This window comes from Pteropus alecto, unplaced genomic scaffold, assembly GCF_000325575.1.
Source record: "Pteropus alecto unplaced genomic scaffold, ASM32557v1 scaffold161, whole genome shotgun sequence".
Lineage (NCBI taxonomy): Eukaryota > Metazoa > Chordata > Mammalia > Chiroptera > Pteropodidae > Pteropus > Pteropus alecto.
In genome coordinates this window covers 817,068-842,451 of record NW_006432943.1, presented here as the reverse complement: position 1 = coordinate 842,451, position 25,384 = coordinate 817,068, and the positions used below count along the sequence as shown (strand labels likewise).

Here is a 25,384-nt window from a genome sequence, read left to right as displayed (position 1 = left end):
GCAAGCTCAGCCTGTAAGTGCAGGAGGAGTTAATGCCCCCAGGGGCAACTTCAACCATTAAGGAACTGCAGTCAGTAGTGTAAGTGCTTCTGCCTCAGGTCCCTGGGTAGAAGACACCGGGACACCTAATGTTTGCCTCTCAGAAAGTCTTATCCAAAGGAGCCCTAACTGCCCGGGCAGAGACCTCTTCCCATTTCTGACACTCCATCTCCCTCACTCCTGTCCTCTGGAATGATCTCCTAAATGTATTACCTAAACTCAAGTCCTTCCAGTCTCTGATGCAAACTTAGATTTTTTGAAAATTTGTCTTTTTAGAGGAAATTCTTGAAAGTAATGAAAAGTAGTCAACTCTAAAGAGCAATAGCAGTTTGTGGAGGCATGGACTCTAGCTGTTTCCAAGTGCCTGTATGGCTTTGGAAAAGTCAGTTAACCTGTTCAATCTACGGCTTTTCACATCGGTAACATGCCAGTGTCAGACTAGATATCTTATGTAGTTCTACTTAACTTAGTCTTTAATTCAAAAATATATCTGATGAAGTGAAACAGGTAAGGTGCTCCTACACCTTGCTCATTGGAAGGTAATCCTAACTATATCTGCTACATTTCCAAACCTTAATGAGAACCTGCAGTGATTTAACTTGATTCTCATTTTCAGAAGAGAGGCTTATTTCTATTCCAGTTCCCAAATAGTCTAATACTAAATCAAGTATAATATCTACATTTATCGCCAGAAAGAATGGTATCAGTAACTTACAGTTTGGGATAATAAAAAACTTGTATTATTTGGATCGATTTACTAAACATCCAAAAAGAATGGTAAAGGTGTTTTGTAACTCTAAGACAGGTATGCACTGCTCTCATTTGCAATATATCTCTTTTTTTAAATTGAGCTCTGTAAGGAATTATCAGATAAATTTTAAATGCCACTATAAATCAAGTGTTCATAAGATTCATAAAATCATGGCTTGATCTACAATAACTAAAATATAGCCCCAAATTAATGCACATGTTTAAAAAGCACTATAGCATGTTTTGAGTCATAAGAAACTATTTAAGAAACAGCTTCTAACAATTTTGTTTACAGATCGGAAAAATTTGCATTTGCGGAATTTCTTTTCTACATCGGCTTCTCACTTTTCAGCAGACTGTATTTCTTGTATGTGAAATATTTTAGAATATAATCTAACTAGGTAGCACACATTTTACAGAGATTCTATTTATGGAACTCAGAATAAGGCAGTGCAAGAAAGGAGACAGGAAGTTATGAATTCTAACATAAATTAATTGGCAGGGAGGAGGCAAACCAACTTGAATAATGCCTATATAGGAATCTAAGAGCTTTCTACTTTAGTCTCGCCCTCTTGCAAAGCTTGAAAAAGAAGAAGCAGTAATGGGAAAGCACTCCTGCGGCAGAATTCAAGTTCAAGACCACACTTGTTCGTATGACTACTTTTTTCTGAGGGATTACATCAGATAGGGTTATTCTTTATGCTATTACAGTATCTTATTACTGACCCACCCATGGGCCCAGAGAAGATCCGATCTCTCCCGAGGAATTTAAAGTCAGTAATTGTGGCTTAGATGCTCACCAACGTCATTCCAAATTTGAAATATTTAGGCCAGGAAAGAGAAAATTGTTATTTTTCAGATCTTGGAGAAGAAAAAAGTTCATTTTGAAAAACAGCATTTATCATAGTAGGAGATATAATACAAATCAACCACACATGCTGAAAAGGAAATGCTGGTAAATGGAAGGTGAACTTTCTCTCTGCTCTCTTCTTTATGGTCCCTCAGGAGCAAGCTCTGAGTAATCTCTGAATCTCTCAGTGTGGTCTCACATTTCATTTCCATTATAAATTCAGGGCAGGCCAGGCAACATACGAATCTAAAATAAATTAGAAATAGTGTTTGCCAACTCTGTGCTGGACATTGAGCTGTGTTTTATGTATGTAATCACATTTATACCTCACCAAATCATGCTGAGAGTCTTGGAGAACTAACTTGTGCAAGATCATACAACAAGCGTCAGAATCAAAGTTTAAGCAAGGTCTATCAGATTTTACAATCATAATTTCTCCTATAACAGTCTATAGAAAAATCGAAAATTCCAGAGAGGACATAATCATAATTTGGAAAGAAATCTGCTAATGATGTACTAAGTTTCCTGTCATAGTCTGGGTGGCATCAATGCCTGGCCGGAAGACTCTATATAATAATAGGATTATCAAAAATTATTTTACTATTACATTCAATGGTATAGTATTTATTATGTATACTACTCATAAGTTAATTTGGGGATAATTAAGAAATTTGAACCAAAAGGAAAATATACTTTGAAAAGGTCTGAGTGAAAATAATGTCTATCTTCATCTAAATAAAAATAATCTTCCTTCTAAGAAATTCAAGTGACATTACAGGGGTATTTCTTTGCCATCATTGGAATTTAGGATTGAACTAATATTTACTCTATTAATGACCAATTCCGAGTGGTAAACTGTATAGCTTCGGTTGAAGTGGAAATTTCCCAAAAGATTTTAGAGAAGCAATATCTATATCGGAGTCTAAGAGAAAGGTCATATTATGCATTACCAGGGCTAGTTCAATGGCGGAATTGACAAGATATAAAGATAACAAATAATATTTATTGATCATTTACTGTGTGTCAGACACTAGATCCACACATTTATTAACTCGGTTCACACAACACTACATCTTATATACTATTTTTATCTCCATTTTACATTGGGAACAGAGGTTTAAAGTGGTCAAAAATCATAAAACTTGTAAACAGCAGCATCAAGATTTGAATCTAAGTCTGTTTTCTAATCCCTTACACTATATCACCTTCATAATATTTATTATATGGACTCAACTTCTGATAATTACTAGAAGGAGGTGTCCAAGGAAAGAAGAAGGCACCATTTAAGAAGTATGATTAGAGCTGCAAAAATATTAAGTTTCATTTATTCAGACTCATCTGTCCTTCCTCTGAGGAACTATCTTCTATTCATTTCACTCATGTAAAAATCAAATAAATTATTATAGATGAAAGAATATATTCCATTTCTATAAATAGAAAAAACTCACATCACCCATAAAATCTATTGCAAAAATTACAGCATAAAGAACATCATTAAAAATTTTGTTTTATCAGAGGGTTGGGGTTATAGGGAATGGGGATGTAGACTGGGTTAAGGGGGTCAAATATGTGGTAACAGAAAGAAATCTAACTATGAGAGGTGAACACACAGTGTAAATATATATATGTCTTATTGTTAAAGTGTACAGCTGAAACTAATTGGATTTCATGAACCAATGTCACCATTAAAAATCGATAAATAAATAAATAAATAAATAAATTTTAAAAAAATTTGTTTTCTTTTATTTCTTATCTGTCCCCTTCCCCTTTCAAGGAACTCTATGAATTCCTTCCACCTACTTATAAATCTGAACACCCTCTAAAACATATTTTTGTACTGTCTCTCCCTCCCTCCCTTTCTCTCTCTCTCAAAAATTTGCTCATTTTATCAAGACCTGTCCAGTTTAAGATTATTTTTTAGTTCATAATCTGCACAAACTCCTATACTTTAGCCATTGTACTCTGTGCATATTGACTTCTACATTACATACTGTTTCGGACAAAAACTTTTACACAAAGGAAATAGAAAGTTCAATTTAGTTTCTAATTTCCAACTCTTCCTTCATTTTAATTTTAATTCAACCTTCTTTTTTACCTCTGAGCTTCCAACTAAGTTGCAATTTAAGATGAAAAATAGACCTAAAAAAAATAAAGCATCTTACACCAATAATTGAATAAGCAAAGTTTTGCAGAGCATAGAGGCAGAGAAGATAGTGAAGTAATTAAAAATAATAATAATAATAAATAATAATAATAGTAAACGCTATTGACCTTACTGGGTGTTCAGCCACTTTAATATGAAATAACATTTAATTCACAAGACAAACTCATGAGGAAGGCTACCAGTACCGTATTCATTTAAAAGAAAAAGAAATTGAGACACAGTAACTTCTCAAACTTATTCAAGTGGTCACTAAACACAATATTTAAACAGGAACAGTTTGGTTCTAAAGTCAGTTTGCTTAACCACCATACTATGCTGCCTCTCATATTTCATTTATTGAATTAGCATTATCAACAAATAATATTACTTAACAATCTTACAAATGAGTGTGCTATTAGAAACTTCTCGATTTCATCAAAACATGGCCCTAAGTATTTGATTGTTTATTATGAAAATTGCATATGCTTAGATCTAGAAATTCAAACAGATTGCAAGATTTGCCTATATCTGAATTTTTAAATAAAATTTATATTAGAACATTATTTTTTGTTACAGTTTTAATGTAAAGAAGTTTTTAACTTTAAAAAAATTAGCATAGAACGTTGAACCTTAATTCATTTTACCTTGTTTCCTTAATTTAAACAATGATACAATGACTTAGACTACTAATGCATATTTAACCAGTATGAAATGGGTAAATTGTGTGCAAAGAAAAGAATACAGTAGTCTCCTCTTATCCGAAGGAGATATGTTCCAAGACCCCTGGGGGTTGCCTGAAATAGCAGATAGCACCAAACCCAGTATGTGCTGTTTTTCCCTATACATACATACCTATAATAAAGCTTCATTTATAAATTAGGCACAGTAAGAGATTAACAACAATGACTAATAACAAAATAGAATAGTTATAACAACATATTGTAATAAAGTTATGTGAATGTGATCTTTCTCAAATATATCATACTATACTCACCTCTTCACTTACAGGAACTACTTTACAGCTTCTCTTGGGCATATCTAAATTGCCAGCATTATCACTCTTGAGCTTTAAGGCCATTATTAAGTAAAATAAGGGTTACTTGAACACAAGCACTGGTACCGGCAGTCGATCTGATAACCAAGATGGCTACTGAGTGACTACAGTGCAGGGATCATACACAGCACAGACGCTCTGGACAAAGAGATGATTCACAACCAGGGCAGCATGGATCTGGATGGCGCAAGATTTCACTGCAGCACTCAGAATGGTGCACAGCTTACAACTTATTTATCATTTATTTCTGAAATTTTCCATTGAACATTTTTGGACCATAGTTGACAATGGGTAACTGAAACCGCAGAGAGTAAAAATGAGGATAAAGGGGTACACTACTGTACATAAAGAATTCATAAAGCAAAAATCCTAACCAGAATTTATTCATCATCCAATATTAACTGAGTATCTAATATGTTCATACAGCACCACAGAGGACTGGTAAGAAGAAAATTACCTTATCCTTGAGGATTTCTCAGTCAAAGAGCTATGGGGACCAAGAAAGTAGAGCATTATTTTTTGCTGAGTGAGTGTGAAAATGTCCAGAAAAGCCTTGTAGGGGAGGGAAAAACTTTCCTCTATCCTCAAGTTTCTTTCAGCTGGTCTAATAATTAAACCTACATGAGACAGACTAACAAAAGAAAATAACCAAATTTAATTACATACATCTACATGGGAACCCCACATACGTGAGAGAGTTAGAGACCCCACATACATGAGAGATTCAGAGACAGAAAAGGAAAATGGTATTTATGGCATTCTGAGCTAAGGATGTGGTAAGTAAAGCATCTTGGGGCTTCAGAGGGTCATTGCAGGATGACAAGAGCAGATGTTCAGTAATTAGTACTTTGCTCTGCCATATAGATAGGTCAAGAAAGGCTATCTCTGGCAATCTCTTATTATTATGGGCAAGGCCTCTACATCAACTTCTTCTAAGTAGTTAAGGGGGAGAGGACAGAAGTTTCTCTTGAGCCTACTGGTCTCAGTTACCTTTAGCACAAAAAAATCTGCATACTACAGATGCATATCTTGGAATGATTCGTCCTGAACCCCTACAGCCTTCACAGAGAGTCACACTGAAAAAAAATGCGACCGACCCGGTCAGAAACTGGAATTAGCAAGTAGAGAATATTCCCGTCAGAGGAAATGCATGGAAAGACCTGGCTTGTTCAGGGAATAACCAGAGTCTCAATTCACAGAGGCAAGAAATTGGCTGGACAGACTATAACCTGACTTGGTTACTACGGTTAGAAATTTGGACTTATGAAAGAACTCACTGAATGCATGTAACCAGGGAGGAGACATGCCCAACCTATTTTAGAAGATTCACTATGACATCAGTGTGTCTGATGGATTTAAGAGAGAAGATAGCCGAGTCAGAGACCAGGAGGGAGGTAACTGCAGTAGTTTAGCTGAGAGGCAATAAGGGTCTGAGTCAGGGAGGTAGTAGTTTAGAGAAATATAATGGCAAGATGGCTGGCCATAGCTTCTCTCTTCCTCTTACCAGTTCCCCTGCATGGTGAAAAAGGAGGGTGTCTTACAGACCACTGGATACTGTGCCAAATTCCCTTTAGATGAGTATGCCCCTAAAGTCATTTGTGGTCAATTTATACCAGAATTTAAGATGAAACAGCTGAAAATCTACCAATTACAAGTCTATAGTTCATTTCACTAATGGGAAATAAATTAAGCAATAACAAATAACAGAAACTAAATGTTGACCACATTCAATCGGGAGATAAAATCACTATTGAAAAATGGAGTTAACTTTATGCTCACAATTATATAAATATGCGTAGTAACACAGGAAATCTACACTGTGTAAGTATTTAGCCACCTTGTTCCTTGTTCACCATTCTTAAATCTACTTTAAGATCCATTTTATAACCAAGGAGCAGGAGTACATGTAATGTGCAACAACTCAAAGTCTTTTTACTTCATGTGGCATGTAATCCACCTGGTTTAAAGTTAAATTCTCCATTAAATTTTACAAACCTTACAAACTTTTAATATTCCAAGTAAAGTTTACCAAATACAGAATACCTTGATTATTTTTAGCACAAATTTTTTTCGCTGGAGATTTAAAAACTTATCTCACCCTAAGGTTTAAATACTACGAAGTTTTTTTTCTTCAGTCAGAGCCAACATGCTACTTTAACCAGTAAAACCTCATGGAATTCTATCTTGTAGTATCTGGCACTTTTCCTTGAATTAGTTACAGCACTACTTCCTTTTGCAAATGTTTAGACATTCCCATGTTTCAGTCTTGCATTGAATACAGTTTTTCGAACAACGACATTATCTCAATATTCTATATAATGTTTAATTAAGTAAAATAATACTGTACATTTAAATATTATTTTTCTAAAATCCCAATATTTACTCAAAGTTTATAAACTATTATAAACTATTGTAATGAAATATGCTCTACAAATATAAACATATTTAAACATATCATAATCAGCTGGATAAATGGATATGTATTTTTAATTCACTGACCCCTTAGTTCTACCCTTTTTCATATTATTACTATTATAGAGATTGCAAAAACACATTTAATATAGACACTAAATACTGTTGTTATAGAATATTTTTATTTAAGTAGGAAATCATCACTGGTTTATAAAGAGGAAGATACCCTTTACCAACTGCAGCCTGCTACCATGGGCAAAGACAAGGTCTTAAGCTTGATCCAGGCCAGCAGCAATAAGAGATCCCAGTTTGGGGCTTACAACAGTGTGACTTCTCCTCCCCTCTCTGCTTGTTCTTATCACCTTGTTCACTGTGTCATCTGCTGTATCCTGATGCAGAGATCCTGAGTCACAAATTTGCCTTTTCTTCGCCTAGTTTTGACGAATAACCCCATTCTCTGGTCTTTACAGGTCACCTCGCTTTTACCTTTGGAAAATGAATAAATAAATAAAGTACCCTTTGGGGAAAACCCATCATATTTTAAGAATGTTTTCTATTATTTTCAAGTGCAGCTGTATCCAAAGTTATAAATCTCAAAGCAATAAAGTAAGTAATACAATTAAATCTTACTTGGGTAAGGACTGAGAGAGGCATCTTTTTTCTAGACTTTTAATAGAATTTTACATCTCTAAGTCAGGAATGTTCAGCTACGGTGAGCTACCAGAAAGAACATACAAGAACATGTTTGTACATGGCTGTGTGTGTACATATACATCCTTATCCCTTAAAATGAGCAGCTACATGAATGAGAATTTACATAAAGGTGTATTGTGTTGTGTTGTTCAGAATCTTCAGTGTCTTTCTATTAGAATTAAAACAATAATAATATAGTGCTTATTTCAGTTTATTTGTGTTCAAATAAAAGTTCATGAGAAGCTCAAGTACCTGCTAGCTTTATGAACTCCACAACCTAATAGGTTTTACAAGCTACCGACAAGTGAATCAAAAGCAGATGCAAGCAGAAGGCTTTCAGGATAATTTCATTTTTGCCATCACTTTTCCTTCCTGCTTGTCCACGAAGCTCTGGTACAGACTAAGAAGGTGGCATAGGTATCATTGCTAAGAAGTTTGCTTCCATTTCTGCATGTTCATTTGACATAGTCATAATAATGAGTTAGTATTTCGAATTTATTGTCAAAATCTTAAACTAATTACAGTACGTTAAAGATACTTGTTGGTATTTCTTCTGGGTACCAACAGATTGCGTGTAGAAACTGTATCTTATTCATCTTTATCCTAGAATTATAGCACAATGCCTACTATGTAATAGATAATCAATACATATATTTGTTAAATGAATAATAGCTTGAAAAAAATTACTGAAGAGGAAACATAAATATTGACAAGCAGCTAATCAATGTTATGAATGACCTGTAATAAATCTATAAACTCAGAGATAGAGTACAAGTCACTCTATATGTTTTACACACCTGACATAACTACTAATCTTTATGTGGAAGCTAGAAAGAGAGGTGTGAAGACAGTAAGAAAAACAATAACTATCTCGAGATCTCCAGGTTGACTTGAAACGCCAAAAAAGTTCTCAAAATCAAAGACTTTCTATAGCTTTTCTCAAGCTCTCACCAAAGCATGAGCCAGAAAAAACAGCCTTTTCCAAAAGGAGAGATAATTCCACACAAGGGAAACAGCAGCCAAAGCAGGCTTCACTTAGCAGCACACAGGCAAGACACAGGACACAAGGCAGACTTGCTGATGGCCTTCGAATACAGGAAATTTCTTGAACATGATATATAGCCATCTTCAAGTTTGAATATAATGAAAGAGTTGCCTCTGCACCCTTATATCAGTCTGTAAACTCAAGAATAGAGTCTCATCAGAGTGAGACCAGACTTGGGGGTGGGGCGGGGGAAGCTCGCTTCTGTTTATCACCCTCAGACAAGGACTGTAAGAGGCTCACCATGAGAACGCAAGTGGTCGTTCACTCTCACATTCGGTCACTGAGCTGAACAGAAAAATGTTTTCAATTATCTTCATCGCCTTGTTTTTCATTCAGCAGAGAACAGGTACTGAGAATCTCCCCAAGCAAACAGTCACTGAATTCTTTTAACGCAGGAAGGCTCAAGCACTTTATATTAAGAGCAGCAAATCAATCATGAAGTCAACCTCATGAAATATGTTTTCTAGTTAATGTGAGGAAATGTACAACATGACAAATGATTCACCAAGTATAATTATCTACAAGGCCTGCTTAGAAGAAAAACAAAAAACTACAAAATTGTTATTTAACTGGGTTTGTTTATGCTTTTCTGGTTTGTAACTAAAATTCACTTAATCATTAACTGTATTTTTCTATCATTAATCATGCTTCTTCTTTTCTTTTCTTTTATTAATGTCTAAATGAGACTTTTAAGTGATTAACTATAACCTTATACTCAGGCCAAATAGCAAAGCTCTACTTATGGTACACACATTTTTCTTCAAACAATATGCAAATATACTATGAATGTTTCAAAAAACACAAACTAGAGGTATAACGAAATTAAGGTATTAAAATAAAATTTTACATTTAAATGCATTTTTCATTTTAATAAATTTAATAAAAACTTTATATTAAATATAACTTTATGCTTAAATGCATCATTTTATAAATAATTTTTCCTCATCAGAAAGATTTTTTTTAATTATTCTAAAAAGTCACAAGCTCATCAAACTCATGTGGATTAAGATGGAAAAGGAAAACAACTTGTGGAACTAACATCTTTGAGATTCAGTTTAAAAAAAGTATTCACAGTAATTTCAACACTCTATAATAGAGAAAGGAAAAAATGCCACCCATCAAATTATGTAGAATTTCAGAAAACACATTCCAGTTCACCTTTGTCTGTAGGTATTGCTTTTGGTTTGATGCAACATAGTACCAGTTTGACGTTTGTGACATTTTCCCATGACCTACCTTCCCAAAGATAAATAGGCTAGTTCATCCTGTAACTTTCCTCAAAATCTTTCAGAAAAGCTTCTTAATAATCTGGAGGTTATAGCAGGGATGGTGGTCCAAATGACCTTCTAGACAAAGCCGAAGGTCAAATTAAACCTGATTTAAAGTCACAGGGAAAAGTAATTTTAGGGAAACTTCCCCAAGGCAATCCTTGCCATCTGTAGTTTCAGAATAATAAATGAAAGGAAGTGAGCAATTGGAGTGAAATGTACTAAAAGATGATAATCATTCGTCCTAGGTTAAAGCACTCCATTAATGTCTGGTTAAAATTTATAACGTATTGTTCCCAAGATTCTCAAAGAAACAGTCACAAATCAGTATTTCTGGCCACAGGTTTTGCAACCAAATTTCATGCTGCTGACTGATGGGTAATGGTAGTCAACTAATCACTGTATGGCTGTAGAGACTTTAGGAAGCCAACAAATTCTATAATTTATCATCAAGGATTGCCTTTTGATTATTTTGAGCCATACCTGTCTTCTTCTTGAAAAAAAAAAAATGTTTCTCAAATTTATTTCTCTCATAAAGAACTCTTCTCTGCTCTATCACTATATCAAATTCTTTCCGTGACTATTTTCCTCTCCCAAGTCTGTCATCTAGAATTCTCCAACTCCTCTCTCCTCACCTTCTCAGCCAGACTGCTGGACAGCATCATCTATACTTGCCATCATTTCCTTACCTCCCTGAAGGTCCTCACCCATACTGAGATCTATCTTCTTGGACCACAACAATAGCAAACAAGTCCTTGTTGATGGCAAAAGTCACTAACTCTAATTAACAACTTTCAGTCCTGATCTTCCTCAGCTCTCTTTGCATGGTTTCTGGACAGTGCATCCCCATGGCTTTCAGAAAAGCATAGAGAAAGAGCCCACAGACTCTGCCAGAGCACCTAGATTTAAATCAGCTCTGCCATATACTGGTAGTGTGATTGTATGTAAGCCACTTAACCTCTCCAAGATTCACATATTTTTCATCTGCAAAATTAGGAGTAACATTAGCACCAACCTCTTTTGAGAGAATTAAATTTATTTAATATATGTAAAAACATATAAAACAGTCATGGGTACAAAGTAAGCATCATATGCATTTTAGCTTTTATCATGTTTATTATTATTTTCCTCCTACTTCTCTGGTCACTCCTTTTTTTGTGTGTGTTGATCGACAAGGTTTTTTTCCAGAGTTTCTTCCCTAAGCTAGTGTCCTTACTTGATGATGAGGCCTAAACATAATTTCCAGCCCACCCCAATTTCTTAAACTTAAAATATACATATGCAACTGCCTACTGGTATCTCGAATTCCACATGTTCACAGTTGAATTCATCTTTCTTCCAAGCCTGTTCCTCCTCCAGTGTTCCTTTTCTCTAAAATTGCAACCACCACCTACCAGTCATCCAAGCCAGAAATCAGGAATCACGTCTGACTCTGTCATTCCCCTCATCTGCCAAATGCAAACTAGTCTCGCAAATTCTGCCTACTTCCTGAATATCCCTTGAACATCTCTGCTTCTCTTCTAACTCTGCAATAGCTAGTCCAGGCCACCATTATGCCTCTCCTGGACCACTGCAACAGCCTCCTTGTCTCTTCATCATCATTTGTTACCTTCCTTTAAGCATTTTCTAAGGAGCAAAGAAAACATTCTTCTAATACTCAAATCTGATTGTGTTCCAACTTTTTGCTTAAAACTTCCATGTTATATTGAATAAGGCATACAAAGCTCTTCATTATGTAACTGGCCTCTGCATACTTCTTATGCCTCGTTTATTATCCTTCTTTCTCTTGCTCAACTTGCAGCTCTTCAAATCTCTGTCTCTTCTGGACCCTCACAGATGCTGTTTCCTCAGTCTGGAATATTCTCCCACTCCACCAACCTACCTCCTTCATCCAGCCAATTCCTATCCAACTGTCTTTATTCTCTTACACCTAAACTATATTCAGTACCTTTGCCATATGTTCACAAAAAATACTATAGCCCAGCTGATAATAATATTTCTCATATTTTATTATATAAAGTTAACATACAAATAAATTATATAAATACAAACTGTGATACATGCTATGAAGTAAAATGTCTGTTTCCTTCACCATGTTATAATCCCATAAGGACCTTTCCTGAGCTCAATGTCTAGAATAATAGACACTCAAAATACATGTACTACATGTAATATTTCTTTTTTTTCCTAGGAAAAAAAAGAAATATTACATGTAGTACATGTATTTTGAGTGTCTATTATATAAATTTATATAAATCCATAGGAAAAAAAAGAAATATTACCAATTCTAACAGTAAAGTAGAAGGAAAGAGGAAGAGAGCAAGACAATCTAACTTCTTACCTGTATTTACCTTTAGATCCTCTGAGGGTCTTAGAAGTCAACACCCACTTCCCATACCTCAACCTTACACCTCCAGGGCCATCTCCATAGCTTTGATGAAGTAAAAGGTAATTCATAAAATGCCTTTGGATAACCCCTGATATATGTTTTAATTTGGCCAGCAGATATAAATAATTTGTTGTACATGTTACACTGGGCAAAGCATTGAATTGTATTCAAATTAAAAGACCATAAAGCTCTTAGAAGCTTAAATGTAAATTAAATGCCATTGATATCAAACATATACAAAATATTAGTATATAAACACTATGTAAAAATGATGTTTAAAATTTAAAATCTATCTATAACAATTCTGCCTTAGAATGTAAGGTAATAAATGACAACCAGATAATGCTGCTACAGACAGAAGTGACAAGAAAAAATAAGTTGTTTTTTAAAAATATTTTTGCTTTTTATTCTTACTCTCTTTCTCACCCTCCTCTTCTTCCATTTATTTCTTTCTCTCTCTCACTCTCTTTCCCCCTCCACAATTGATAATACATTACATTACTCAAATAATGTCAAAGATGCCACCCTAAATTGCAAATTAGTCAAAAGAAATTAAACTAGAATCAAGAGATTTTCTAACATAAAAAAGCTGATTTGTGTTGAAATTGGTATAAGATCAAATAATAAATGAATGAATTAGTAAACGCCATACAATAACCTTTAGAAAGCAACTAGAACATGAAATTACTTCTATAACTTAATGTCAGACAATTCCTAAAAAAAAAAAAAAAAAAAAGGAAGAATCAATTTCATAGGAAAGACATAATTTTTTATAATTTTAAAATTGTTTTCTTGTTAATTAGTAGTACATGTATTTTGGGAAACCTAAACCATTGTGGCTAACTAGAAGTTCATCTTAACTATTTAAGACCTGGTCTTAAATATTTTAACTTAAGTTTGACAAGCTTACTTTCTCCTATCAGTGATTCTTGAGACTTGTTTGGAGGTTCTATTAACCATTTAGGCCTACCCACAGATCCTTGAACAGAGGGTCTTATCCAGAAAGATTAGATTTAGAGCCCTTATCCAGGAAGTGCTTCCACTTTCATCAAGTATATAGCTTTGCAAGGGACAAATATGAAATCGTGACGAGAGGAGAAACACATGCCTATGAGGACATAGCCGATAAGGAATTTGGCTCTATGACTTTCCAGGGAGGCCTTTTTGGTCACTTATCTAAAATTGTAACCCTCCACTACACTTCCTAATCCATTTTTCTGCTTTAATATTTTCCTTGACTATTTGCACCATCTAATACACATTTTATTTCTTCATCTGATTTTATTTTCTGTCTCTTAAACCAGAACATAAGCTCATGAAGTCAGGGATGGTTTTTTAATCTATTGTATCCCCACACTAGAACAGGACTTGGCACATAGTAGTAGTCAATAAATATTTATTGAATGAATAAATTAAAGCAAATCCATCTTTAGAATCAATTTGAAAACTGGTAATACATCCATATTACCTCCTTGTGGTTAGTTTAGTGTAGCTAGAAGTCCTGCTATAGATTAAATTTAGAAACAGTCTTCTGCACTAGTGATAGAGGTTGATAATCACTTTGATAACCCAAGAAAAACAAATCACATCTGAATCACTTCAGATGAATTCCTCAGAAATTGCTCAAGAGCTCTATCCACATTTATGTGAGTGGATGTCCAGAGGGTGTGTATTAATCCCCCTTGTGTTTGAGAGTCATAAAGAAGCTGCCTCATATCAAAGAGAGAACAGGGAACTGGAAAATGGTGAGAATTCTGGACATCTGTACCCAACATGATCGAATAATCCAGAGCAAGTTTGTAATCCATGAAGAAGAATTACTACAAATAGTCACTGTATCAGTGCCTAGATCAAGCGCTAGAAGATAGCACCCAATGAATCTGCTGTTGCCACTCCACACATAATGAAAAACAAAATTGCTCTTTAATTATCTGCATCACATATGAATCAGTATATGAGATCCAGGCACAGAAGTTCAGGATAGGTTGAGGCCAACTATCACGCTGGTCTTTTTACCCTTATCATATGTGCTTTTCTAATATGTAACTATTTGCCTTTTTCCAACAATCTAATTGCTAAAATTTCAATTTCCTCCAAATCTACCCATACTTTCCTTAATTTATAAGCATGACCTCCTCTTCTCCTTGCTTTTCTTGACTAATTCTACACTTCTTTTCACAGAATGCCTATGAAAATTATGTTTAAAATCTTATGTTTGCAGAGAAATTGAGAATCTGCATTATGTATGTTCACATATATAATCTCACTCATATAAATAAACAGCAGAGTACTATTTTATAGACTCATTTATTTCTTGCACTACCCAGCTATACCCTTCCACAGCTTGCTTTTCCCAATCCTAGTAAAGTCACCCAGGAGTATACATGCTAATGAGGACAAAAACAAAATTAATTTAGTTTTATTGAAAAGGACCCCAGAGCATTTGCCATGATAACAACTAAGTTTGGGTTTTTTTGTTGTTGTTTTTTTTAATTTCAATAATGAAACTGTTTGGTAATGATCCAAAGCAAACCAATCTTTTTCAAAGATTTTAGTGTTAAAATAATAACAAAATTTAGTTCTCCACTCTAGCCAGATAGTGTACTAAAATGTTTGATATTCGATTCTCTCAAAAACTATGGAGTACCTACTACACGTCCATTTTATAGATGAAGAAACTACGTTTTAAAAGCATTAACTCATTGCCCAATGTAAGACTGGAAATCTGGATCTGATCAGAATGACTTGAAAGCAGAAGCCCTTAGGCACCACACGCTCTGCAGCCAGGCACTAATCTATTACACAGAGTGCAACAGCAGGGCTGCAGTAGAGGACAAAGACATGTCAATCATTTCTAGGGGCATATAAAATATAAAGCACAATACAATAACACTTTTAAAAATAAAAAATAATAGCTAATGTGAGCTGTTGCTTGGGGCTTCGGACATAGTTGTGCAGTGAAAGGCAAGAGAAGCTGAAGCTAAATATAAAACTAGAAGCCTTCTGTAAGCCCTGTTCTCACCTCATCTCCAAGACAGGAAGATCTCACCTTGGGCAAGGAGGACTGGAGGCTTCATTTCCATGTACAACCACAGAGATTTCAGGATCTCCCTTCACGATACTGCCTCGTCTTCTTTTCTTTGTTAGTGCTACTTATAAATCTTCCTTTTAATCGGGTTTTTTTTGATTTAGGGTTTGAAAAAGGGTAGGACAGAGTGAGAGCCTCAATCATTAGCCTAACAGTCTTATTTCATTCTCCAGACATTACATTCTACTTTTTTCTTTATTTTCATAAGTAAAGAGGTAGTAAAATGTAATGCAAAAGTGCACAGATTCTGCTCTGCTACCACTAACCATGGGACCTTGAACATGTTATTTAACCACTCTGTGCCTCAATGTGTTCATGTGTAAAGTGGTTATGACAATAGTACCCACCTCATTGTGAGGTATTGTGAAGAATAAATAAGATAATATATGTAACATACTTGAAGATATTACCTGGCTCAGAGTAAGTTTTCTATAAGCATTTGCTATTATAATTACTATATAACACATGTGTCATAAGGATCACAAAAGTAATAGCCAATAGTCAATAAAAATTATGCTAAGTGATTTCCACTTTATCCTCACGTAAACCCTGTGAAATAGATACTATCTCTATCTCAATTAAAAATTAAACAGAAGCTCAGGGAGGTTGTGGAGGAGTCTAAAATTACCCAAGCAGTAAGTTAGGATTCGAGCCCAGCAGTCTGATTCCAGAATCAACTCTTAACCCCCGTGCTAGTTCATCTGGGTAGTAATACTTGCTGATAGGTATTAAAGTTTTGTTCTGTGCCAGACAGTATTCTAATAACTTTACATTTCTGATATCTTATATTTCATGAAAATTAATTGAAATTCTCACGTCTACCTTATGAGACTGATACTTTCATTGTTCCCATTTTACAGATGAGAAAACTGAGAAACCAGGCATTAGGTAACATGGCCAAGATCACATAACTAGCAGATGAGTAAAATAAGTGTACCCCACACTGAAAGGCAGGTAAAGCCAAGGTGTTAAATTTAAATTTCAGTGACCTAATATCAGACTATGACAATTTTCAGAAAGGAAATTTCCTCCTGTTATAGTCGTCTAAACAATTTCTAAGCCAGAATGATTAAGACAGGTACTCAGCACTAGAATCATAAAAGAAGAAACTGATTAAATGCTAATATATTCTGATTTGCCTTACAACTCCATCATTTCCCCACCTCTAATAGCTGCTATTTTCAAGTCATTTTCATTCTGTCCTTTACAATTTAAATAGATTCACTATTAACAAATATGGATTAACTTTTCTTAGGAAGCAAGGCAATCATCTTCATTTGGCTCTTGTCCCACAGAAGTTAGAGATAATGTAGTGAGACATGTGAATGAATATTCAGTCCATGTAACTATGATAAGAAGAGAATCTGCCAATGATATACCTGGCCAAAACTCAGGAATTCATAAGCGTCACTTATTGATAGTAATAGGTAACAACTGATAGGGTGCTGAGCAGGACCACAGTAGTCTAATAACTCTTGAAGTACTTATGCAAATTAGAAAAATAAGTTTTAGTTTGGTGAGCAGAGCACAAGTTTGGTTGTAGCCCCAACCACGTACAGAGCCTCAACTCTGTATACGAAGGGCTCAGTATATGTTCTAAACAGATCTCAATGGATCTGAGCTAATGTGGAAAGGTGCCTTTGAAGTCCAGAGAGACGTGATCAATAGCAAGGACAGAAATATACTGTTACAGATCTTGAGAACAGCTTAAGTGAAATACAAAGGTCAAGAAGAAAGACAGCAAGTAAAATTTCTTTATAGGTAGATTGTGTGGGAGGACAGCAAAGTGCCATGAGAAATAATACCAGTCAGATGGTCAGAACAAGTTATTAGATCCCTTATATTTACAGTACAATTAAATACTTGATTTTCTAGGCAAAAGAAAGCTTAATATGAAATATATATAAAGAGATGATGAATAAAATTTAATATTTGAGAGATTCTACAGAATGTTATTCTAGGTTGAAAAAAAAGTTGATGATTAATTATGCGGTCACAAATTAACTATTGATAGACAAATAGAGAATAAGATAAGGAACAGGAAAAAAGAGATGGTGATGATAATAGTAATACATTTGACCAAAACCTGGCAGTTACTGAGCACTTACTATTATATGTTTTACATTCATACCCTCACAATAGCCTTGTAAGGTCATTTTACAGATGAGGAAACTAAATCTTAAGAGATTATGTGACTTGACCGGATCTGATATTAAGTAATAGAATCTCAGTTTAAACCCAGGCAGTGTAATTCTGGAGTTTACATGCTTGACCACCATACTGTACAGCTATGTGTTAAATTGATGGAAGTAGCCATAATTAACAAGAAAACAGAAAGTGAGTACTAGACATATCAAATGTTATCCCACTCACATTTGCATAGAGAAAAGTCAGGATAATGAGGTTCCTGATAGCAATGGAAAACCTTACAAGAAGAGAGTGATGGAAGTAAGGAGATAACAATGAAATTCAAATACTCTTAAAATGACTTCTCTGCTAACCAGGAAAATAGTTTACAATAAACAAGATTCATAATAAGCAAAATGGAATGGACTTCCATGCCTGGCTTCATCTTCCCACTTTGGAGCTTACAGAGGACAAGTCTTCAGTGTAGGCATTTTGTGATAATGAAATTTATTTACAATTACTAACAGTGACAATGGTTCCAGGCAGCATTTCATATTTACATAGCAGCTTTCGACATAAGAGTAAAAGCACCTGGCAAACATTCCCATTTGTAATATTGATGGCTTAGATTAATAGAGCACCTTTCTGTCAAAGAGCTCATTAATCCTTACATGGATTCTTGTGACACAAATAGGCAAGCAATCCATAGCTACATTCTACATATGGAGAAACCAAAGCCTGAGGACCTGTATATAACTGCTTAGTAATGCCATGATTGAGCCTACAACAAAATCATAAAGAACCCAGTCTTTCCCTTTCTTACTGACTCAAGTTCTATCTCATTTACAACTTCTTACTCCAAACTGACTAAAAACTGGAAGCCTTCTCTGTCTACTGGATCCCTTTCCACTGATTCTCACTTGCTCTTCTTCGGGCTAGCTTCTCATCCCCTCCTGCCCGCTAACTGCTCACTCTGCCTCCATTCTCTCTTCTCTCTAAACTACTCTCAACATCGCTGCCAGAAAACAGCAGTAGCTCTTCATTGTCTATAGAAGTAGACCCCAATTCCTTCATAGATCATTCACGACCTCCCTTAGTCTGTCCTCAATCTATGTTCCAAGCCATATCTCTGACTGCCATCTCTTTTGTACCTAGGTCATACAAGCCTAAACTTCTGCTCCTTGCTCAATCTATTCCCTCTTCTAGAAGTAACCTTTCCAACTCCAACACTGACTATCAAAATTATCTTCACAATTCCATTCCAATGCTATCTCCTCCATCAATCCCTTCTAACATGTCAGTTGAAAATGGCTTCTCCCTTCAACACACGTTTAACTTTTATTTGTAGCACTCATCATATTCCACCTAGGACTATAGTGATTTATGAAAGTACATCTGTCTTATTAGAATGTTCTGTCATTGAGATCCACAGAGAGTCAACTATGTGTCAGGCCCTGTTACACCTAATGGACAAAAAAAGAGAAATAGATCTCTGCCTTTGGGAAGATTACCATCCTACAGCCTTTCTCGTTAGAGTTCCTCCTCTGAATGACCATACACACTATTTTGCCAGTTTTTCCCAGGATGGTAGATAATCAGTACCATTCTAGATACATAAAAGACATTTTGATTCATTATATACAACAGATGCTTTTTAGAAATGGTTCTCAAAGGATGGTACACAGATTTCCTGAGTCCTCTCAAGACCCTTTCAGGGGGGTTGCTGATGTCAAAACTAATTCTAAGTAATATAAATGCATACTTTGCTGTTTTCACTCTCATTTTCTCTCAAATGTACAGTAGTGTCTTCCAGAAGCTGCATGATGTGTGATGTAACAACAAATTGAAGACATAAGTAGACAAGAGAATTCAGCTCTCTTCTACTATACTGGTCATTAAACAGATATGCAAAAATGAAAAACAGTGCCACTTTGTCACTAAATCATTTTGTTAAAAGTAGTCTTCATTAAAAGATACATTTTTTTATGTTAGCATGTCATAGGTTTTCTGTTGTTAATTTTTAAAAGACTTACATATATTTTAAATTTATATTTTAATATGGTAAATACCAATGGACAGAACCCACATATGTGAGGGCTCTTTGGGTTTCTCAATAACTTTCAAGAGTTTAAAGAAATCATGAGACCACAAAATCTGAGAATTGCTGCCTTAGAGAACCAGAACTCATGTCTTTCTGCAGAATCCCAATTGAGAATGCCTGGGTAGTTGAGTCATTTGTAATTGTAATGTTCTCTGAACTCGACCTCTGTTCACTTATTTCAAGTATTTCTCCCTTCCCTTCTCACCCAAAGGCCCCTGTTTTAATAGAGAGCTGCTAAAGAGCAGAGGCTAAGTAGAATTTATCTTTGCTGCTACAGCACCTAGCACAGAGAGGGCAGCCAGTAAATATTTGAGGAAGGAAGAAAGGGAGGGGGGTGGGATGGGAGGAAAACAAGGTAGGAGGAAGTTAGCAAGGGAGAAAGGGAAGAATTGTGTCTTATTTATTCTTCAAAGATTCTACCACAGTAATCTGCCTATTGAAAATATCTTTTAACCTTGATATAAATGTTGAGTTGATATAGTATCTAAAATGATCAAGATGTTAACAGGGTCACCTGGTTTGTTAGTAAATCTCAATACAACTTAGAAATCATGATTTTTAAAAGCAAGATTTAAAATATTCCTCTCATAAATAAATCAATGAGAAACATTTGGGCACACTAGTCCTTCAACAGCAGAGGATAATTTTTAGATAAAGAAAGCTACAAATTTGGGAAGTAGATGCAGTCAATTTGGTTGCTTATATATAAACAATCTTCTTTATTCATTAAAAAAACTCAATAATTAGAAGTGATTTTCTATAACTAGAATATCTTATCTCTTGATTTAGAATGAGATGGATAGAATTAGGCTAAAGATAACTAATGGGATGGGTTAAAATAAATTTGTGCTTTGGCAAATCTATCTTCAAGACCTTTCTAAGCCTCCACCTGGCCTATTTCTCCCTTTCAGCCATCATAAAGCTGCTTTTCATCCTCAGGAAGTCCCTTCACTGGCCAAGGCTACCCTCACCAAGGTACACCACTTGGGCCTGGCCTTTTGGATACTAACCTATGTTTAATTCAATCTGTATAATATTTTCCATATAATTTTTATAGTTAAAAATAAATTTGTATAGCATTTATTACAACTTCCTCATACACAATTGAAGCTTAGCTAAGTTAAGACTTGTCCAAGGGAGTACTAATTCACAACAGAGCTGAGGTGAGAATCTAACATCAAGTTTCTTCCTTTTCTAGAGATTATATCATATGAAATGTTTAAATAATCTGATAAATCCCTGACAAAGCACTGTCTTCCGGACATATCTTGATTCCCTCCCGATATAAAAATCTTTCCTATGTATTCCATTCTTTTAGTCTCATATGTTCATGCATTAAGACATTTATCCAAGTGTATTATCTTTGATTCAAAATCCATTATTACCAATTTACACCTTAACTCATGTTAGTTTATTCGTTTAACTAGCCAACCAATTTATCTCATAACATTTCTATTTTAACAAGAAGAGTCTTCAACCAAATGAATAAGTAGGAATTTCAAACATTATATCAGGTTCAGAAGCAGAGAGTTGAGGACCAGAGGGTACTTTGGCTCCTTAAATTATAACACAGCATCAGATACGTATACCCAGGACCAAGACTAGAAAAGAAATTCAATATATAAAATCTGACTGCCTGTGACTATCGAAGTTCCACATTGCTGACCTGAACCTTGGTTGGCAAGAGGATAATCCACAGACACATGACATAATGAATGTATTTGGTTAAAACTCATAAAAGATAAAAAATAGCTAAAATTAAGACTTTCCTACCAACTGTTTCATATAGGTTTTACCTAATTTGTTCAATCTTCTTTTATTGGGGTTGGGGAGAGTGCAATATCTTTAAATCTTAATAAACTAAATTCCAAAGCAGAATTATGTTGATTCTGAAGATTTATAAATGACTTTCTAAAGAAAATACTGTCAAGATTATCCACTCTCAAATTGAAAGGAGCTTGAAAGTAGGTCTTCAGGATTTAAAACACCAACAAATCACCTACACCTTCCAAAAGTAAAACCAGAAAGAAAACTTCAAAACATGTGTCATATAGAATTTCTGGTATCTACATTATAAATAATAAATTATCACATGGAATAAATGCTGCTAAACTGTAGATTAAATTTTTCAATAAGCCCTGACTGAAAGGTTTTTTATATTAACCAAATTTTCATTAATATCTCATTCTTTTATTTTAATAGTATCTCCTCTGATACTGGTTATTGGAATACAGAATTCCTTATGAAGAATCTGAGATATGCCAAAACTTATGCTGACTCACTCTTTAAATAAACTCTAAGAAAACGCCAACTTCTGAAGGAAAGCATTGTTTTCCTGATCTGATATCAAATTACCTGGGATCTCTCAAATAGTCCCAAATCCATTTGAGTAGGAGATATAGCCTGAGGTTCCACCAATCAGTGAAAAGCCTTTAAAATTTTATACAATACAAGGGCTACTTATGCTGATAGGGTTAAATAGTCCTAAGGATTTAGTTTCCCATGTTGGTAACTTGCAGCCACTGAGAAGCAATGACAAGTTTCTGAATATTCTCTTATTCATCTCATTTGTCAGGTATATGGTTCCACAAACCTGTCATATTGTTATCATTTCTTGGAATCCCTGTTCTTACCCTTGCCTGGAATTCAAACCACAGCAATGTTTCAAGGCTCCCTTCAGGGCCAACCTTTAGTACCGAGAGGGACACAACCTAATGATAAAAAAGAAAGAGCTCCTGAGTTGGATTCCCTAGGCTCTACCATCACGAGCTACATGACCTAGGGCATGTTACTAAACCTTCCGTGCTTCAGTTTTACCATGTGTCAAATAGAAATGCTCAGTAGGAATTCTGTGAAGACTGAATTAATTAGTGCACACAAAGTGCTTTGAACAGTGCATGGCATCAAGTAATTACTCAATAAATGTTATTCGTTATTATAATCTTTATAATAACATTCTTCCTGAATGTCCCTAAACAGCTATAGACTCATAATTCATAAGGACCTTAGGCCTTAGAGGTAATTTAGTTCAATTTCCCACAAAATGTAGTATCATCTCTAAAAGTTCTTAATATTTGGTCAACCATGAAGACAGTTAAATACTCGCACTTTTCAAAAAGCACAGGCATGATACAGTTTTAATAATCAGGAAGTTATTTTATGTAGGCTACCTACTCACTACTCACTAGTCTCTTATTTTTGTCTCCTGTACAACTGCAAAACAAGCCTCAACCTCTACCCTCTTTCACCAATACTCCAGTCTCTAACTAGTTAAAAGGTCAGTAGGACACTTTGTTTAGGAAAGTAAAACAAATTTTGGCAAAATTTACTCAACAACAGAACTAACAAAACTAAACTGTTACATCAGAATTAGGCTAATCTTTGGATTCTGAGGGATTTGGCAACAATATTCATATTTATCACGCAATCTATTTAAATAAGATTGTAGACTCTCTGTCAGGCTGCTTTCCAAATTGTATACAGAGGTACAATTTTTGGTCCTTTTTTTATAGTCTAGTTATTTCTCTATGAAGTCCCTTTGGTTACGTTTTATTCCCCTCATGATATTCTTTTCCTGCCTCTGTTCCTATCTTGCTCTCTCTTTTTTCTTTCATCAAATAATCATTCAACAAATATTTATGCAGTACTACCAAGTATTGGGTGCTGTGCTAGGCATGGAAAAGTCAAAGATAATTAGATCAGGCTCAAATTACTCACAGGCTAAGGTTGGAGAGACAGACATAAAAATAGTCAAACATTGTGGTGATGCAGTGGAGTAGATATGCACTGGCTACTGTGAGAATACCAGGAAGGAAGAAGTGGCCTAATGGACAGAATCAAGAAAGGTTTCCAAAGGAAGATAACTGCTAATGAAGTCTGAAGTGAGTCTAAGCAGTACTGCTCAAACTTTAAATCACCTGAGAATCTTGTTTGAAAGATTCCGAGTCAGTAGATCTGGGTGTGCTGCATTTCTATCAAGCTCCAAAATAATGCCCATATTGCTGGTTCCCAGACCATTCTCTGAATTGCACATGACTAATGACTGTTGATAAGGGATGGGTGGGGTGAATACAGGCAGAATAGACAGTGTGCAGTAAATCTCAGAGATAAGAAACACTGTGTGTGTGAAGAGATTGAAGCAGATTGGTGTCCCAGGCAATCTGAGAGATCATCAGTTCCTAAACTGGGGGCGGATGGGAGTATGGTATATTTTACTGAAGTGAATTAAGAAGTGAATTATTTACATAGGTAATAAGGCATATCAAAATAAGCGGACAGTTAAGTGGTAAAAACTGCAAATCAGATCTGGTGACTTCATCGGTAGAATCAGGGGAAAGAAGATAACATGCTAGGCTACTTTAAATAAATCTGCTAATGATGGTGAGGGCCTAACTTAAGGCAGTAACAATAGATTTATTTCAAAGGAAACTGACTTGGAAAATGTTTAGGAGATAAAGTAGGTTGATTGTATTTTCACTTATAATTTAAAAATTAGGCAAGCTGTGATTTCTTTGCATTCTTTGCAGGCCTGGTGTTTATTCTTAATCTGACATTTAGTAAACATGTGATGTTGAACAAGCCACATAACCTCTTTCTGCACCAGGTTCCACATTTTAAAACAGTGAAGAGTTGACCCAAATAAACACTGTGATCTCTCAAAAGCCTAAATTTTATGTTCCTATGAACTAAATTCATCTCTTACCGAATATGAAATCATAAAATGTATTCTTAAAATGTACCACAATACCTGGAATATAAATATACATTGTACAACTAATATTGAACCTACCTAGCCAACAGGTATTAAAACTTGAGACTTTTTAAATTCTTCCTCTTCTTTACCCTCGACATTCATTACTGAGTCCAGCTGCTTTGTACTTATGTCTTACTTGTGGTTCTTTGGTTTATACCTTTATTCTTTTTAAAATGGATTCCTGAAATAGCATGTTAAGTGTTCTCTCTGGTTCCAATCTAAACTCTTTCCAAACACTAACTGAGAAATTGAAGAACTCTGGAGTCAGAAAAACCTGAGCTTGAATTCTAAACCCATTGTTTCTTAGCTGTGTGATTGCTAGCAAGTTAATCTCTTCAAACTTGAATTTCCTTATCTGTAAATCATAAAGATGATATGAAGATTAAATGTTTGTAAAGTGTTTAACACAGTGCCTATTACACAGTAAGAATCCAACGAATGCTAGTTATTATTTTGAAAGACAAATCCCATAAAGACTTTAGCAGACATTTGGCAAAAAGGAAAATCAAATGGCCAATAAAAAATGAAAAAATCTTCTTCATTAGTAATCAGCAAAATGCAAATTAATACTTCCATGAGTACAATTATGTACCCATCTGATTAGTAAAATTTAAGAACTTATCAATTAAATGTTGATGAGGATATAGAGCTTCTCAGACATTGCTGATGTGC

At 34.9% G+C, this 25,384-nt stretch overlaps 1 protein-coding gene and 1 long non-coding RNA gene across 23 annotated transcripts in view; both read right to left on the bottom strand.

Annotated features, from left to right (window-relative positions):
* The window catches only part of MAPK10 (mitogen-activated protein kinase 10), a 437,658-nt gene that overhangs the window by 240,868 nt on the left and 171,406 nt on the right, over nucleotides 1–25,384 (bottom strand). For 2 of the 22 annotated variants that reach the window (XM_015586049.2, XM_015586051.2), the window contains exon 1: nucleotides 4,777–4,950. The exons of 14 other annotated variants lie outside the window; for them this stretch is intronic. In XM_015586049.2, the coding sequence (XP_015441535.1) occupies nucleotides 4,777–4,860 (84 nt within the window). In that variant the 5' untranslated portion in view covers nucleotides 4,861–4,950. Of the gene's footprint in view, nucleotides 1–4,776; nucleotides 4,952–9,226; nucleotides 9,465–10,222; nucleotides 10,417–22,592; nucleotides 22,671–25,384 lie in introns of those variants that run through there. 6 more of the 22 variants (XM_015586053.2, XM_015586058.2, XM_015586052.2 and 3 more) reach the window with 6 other exon arrangements.
* LOC112476326 lies at nucleotides 7,409–9,190 on the bottom strand. Its single transcript, XR_003045029.1, has 2 exons — nucleotides 7,879–9,190; nucleotides 7,409–7,734 (listed from the first exon to the last, which is right to left on the bottom strand). It is a non-coding gene; the product is annotated as an uncharacterized LOC112476326 (long non-coding RNA).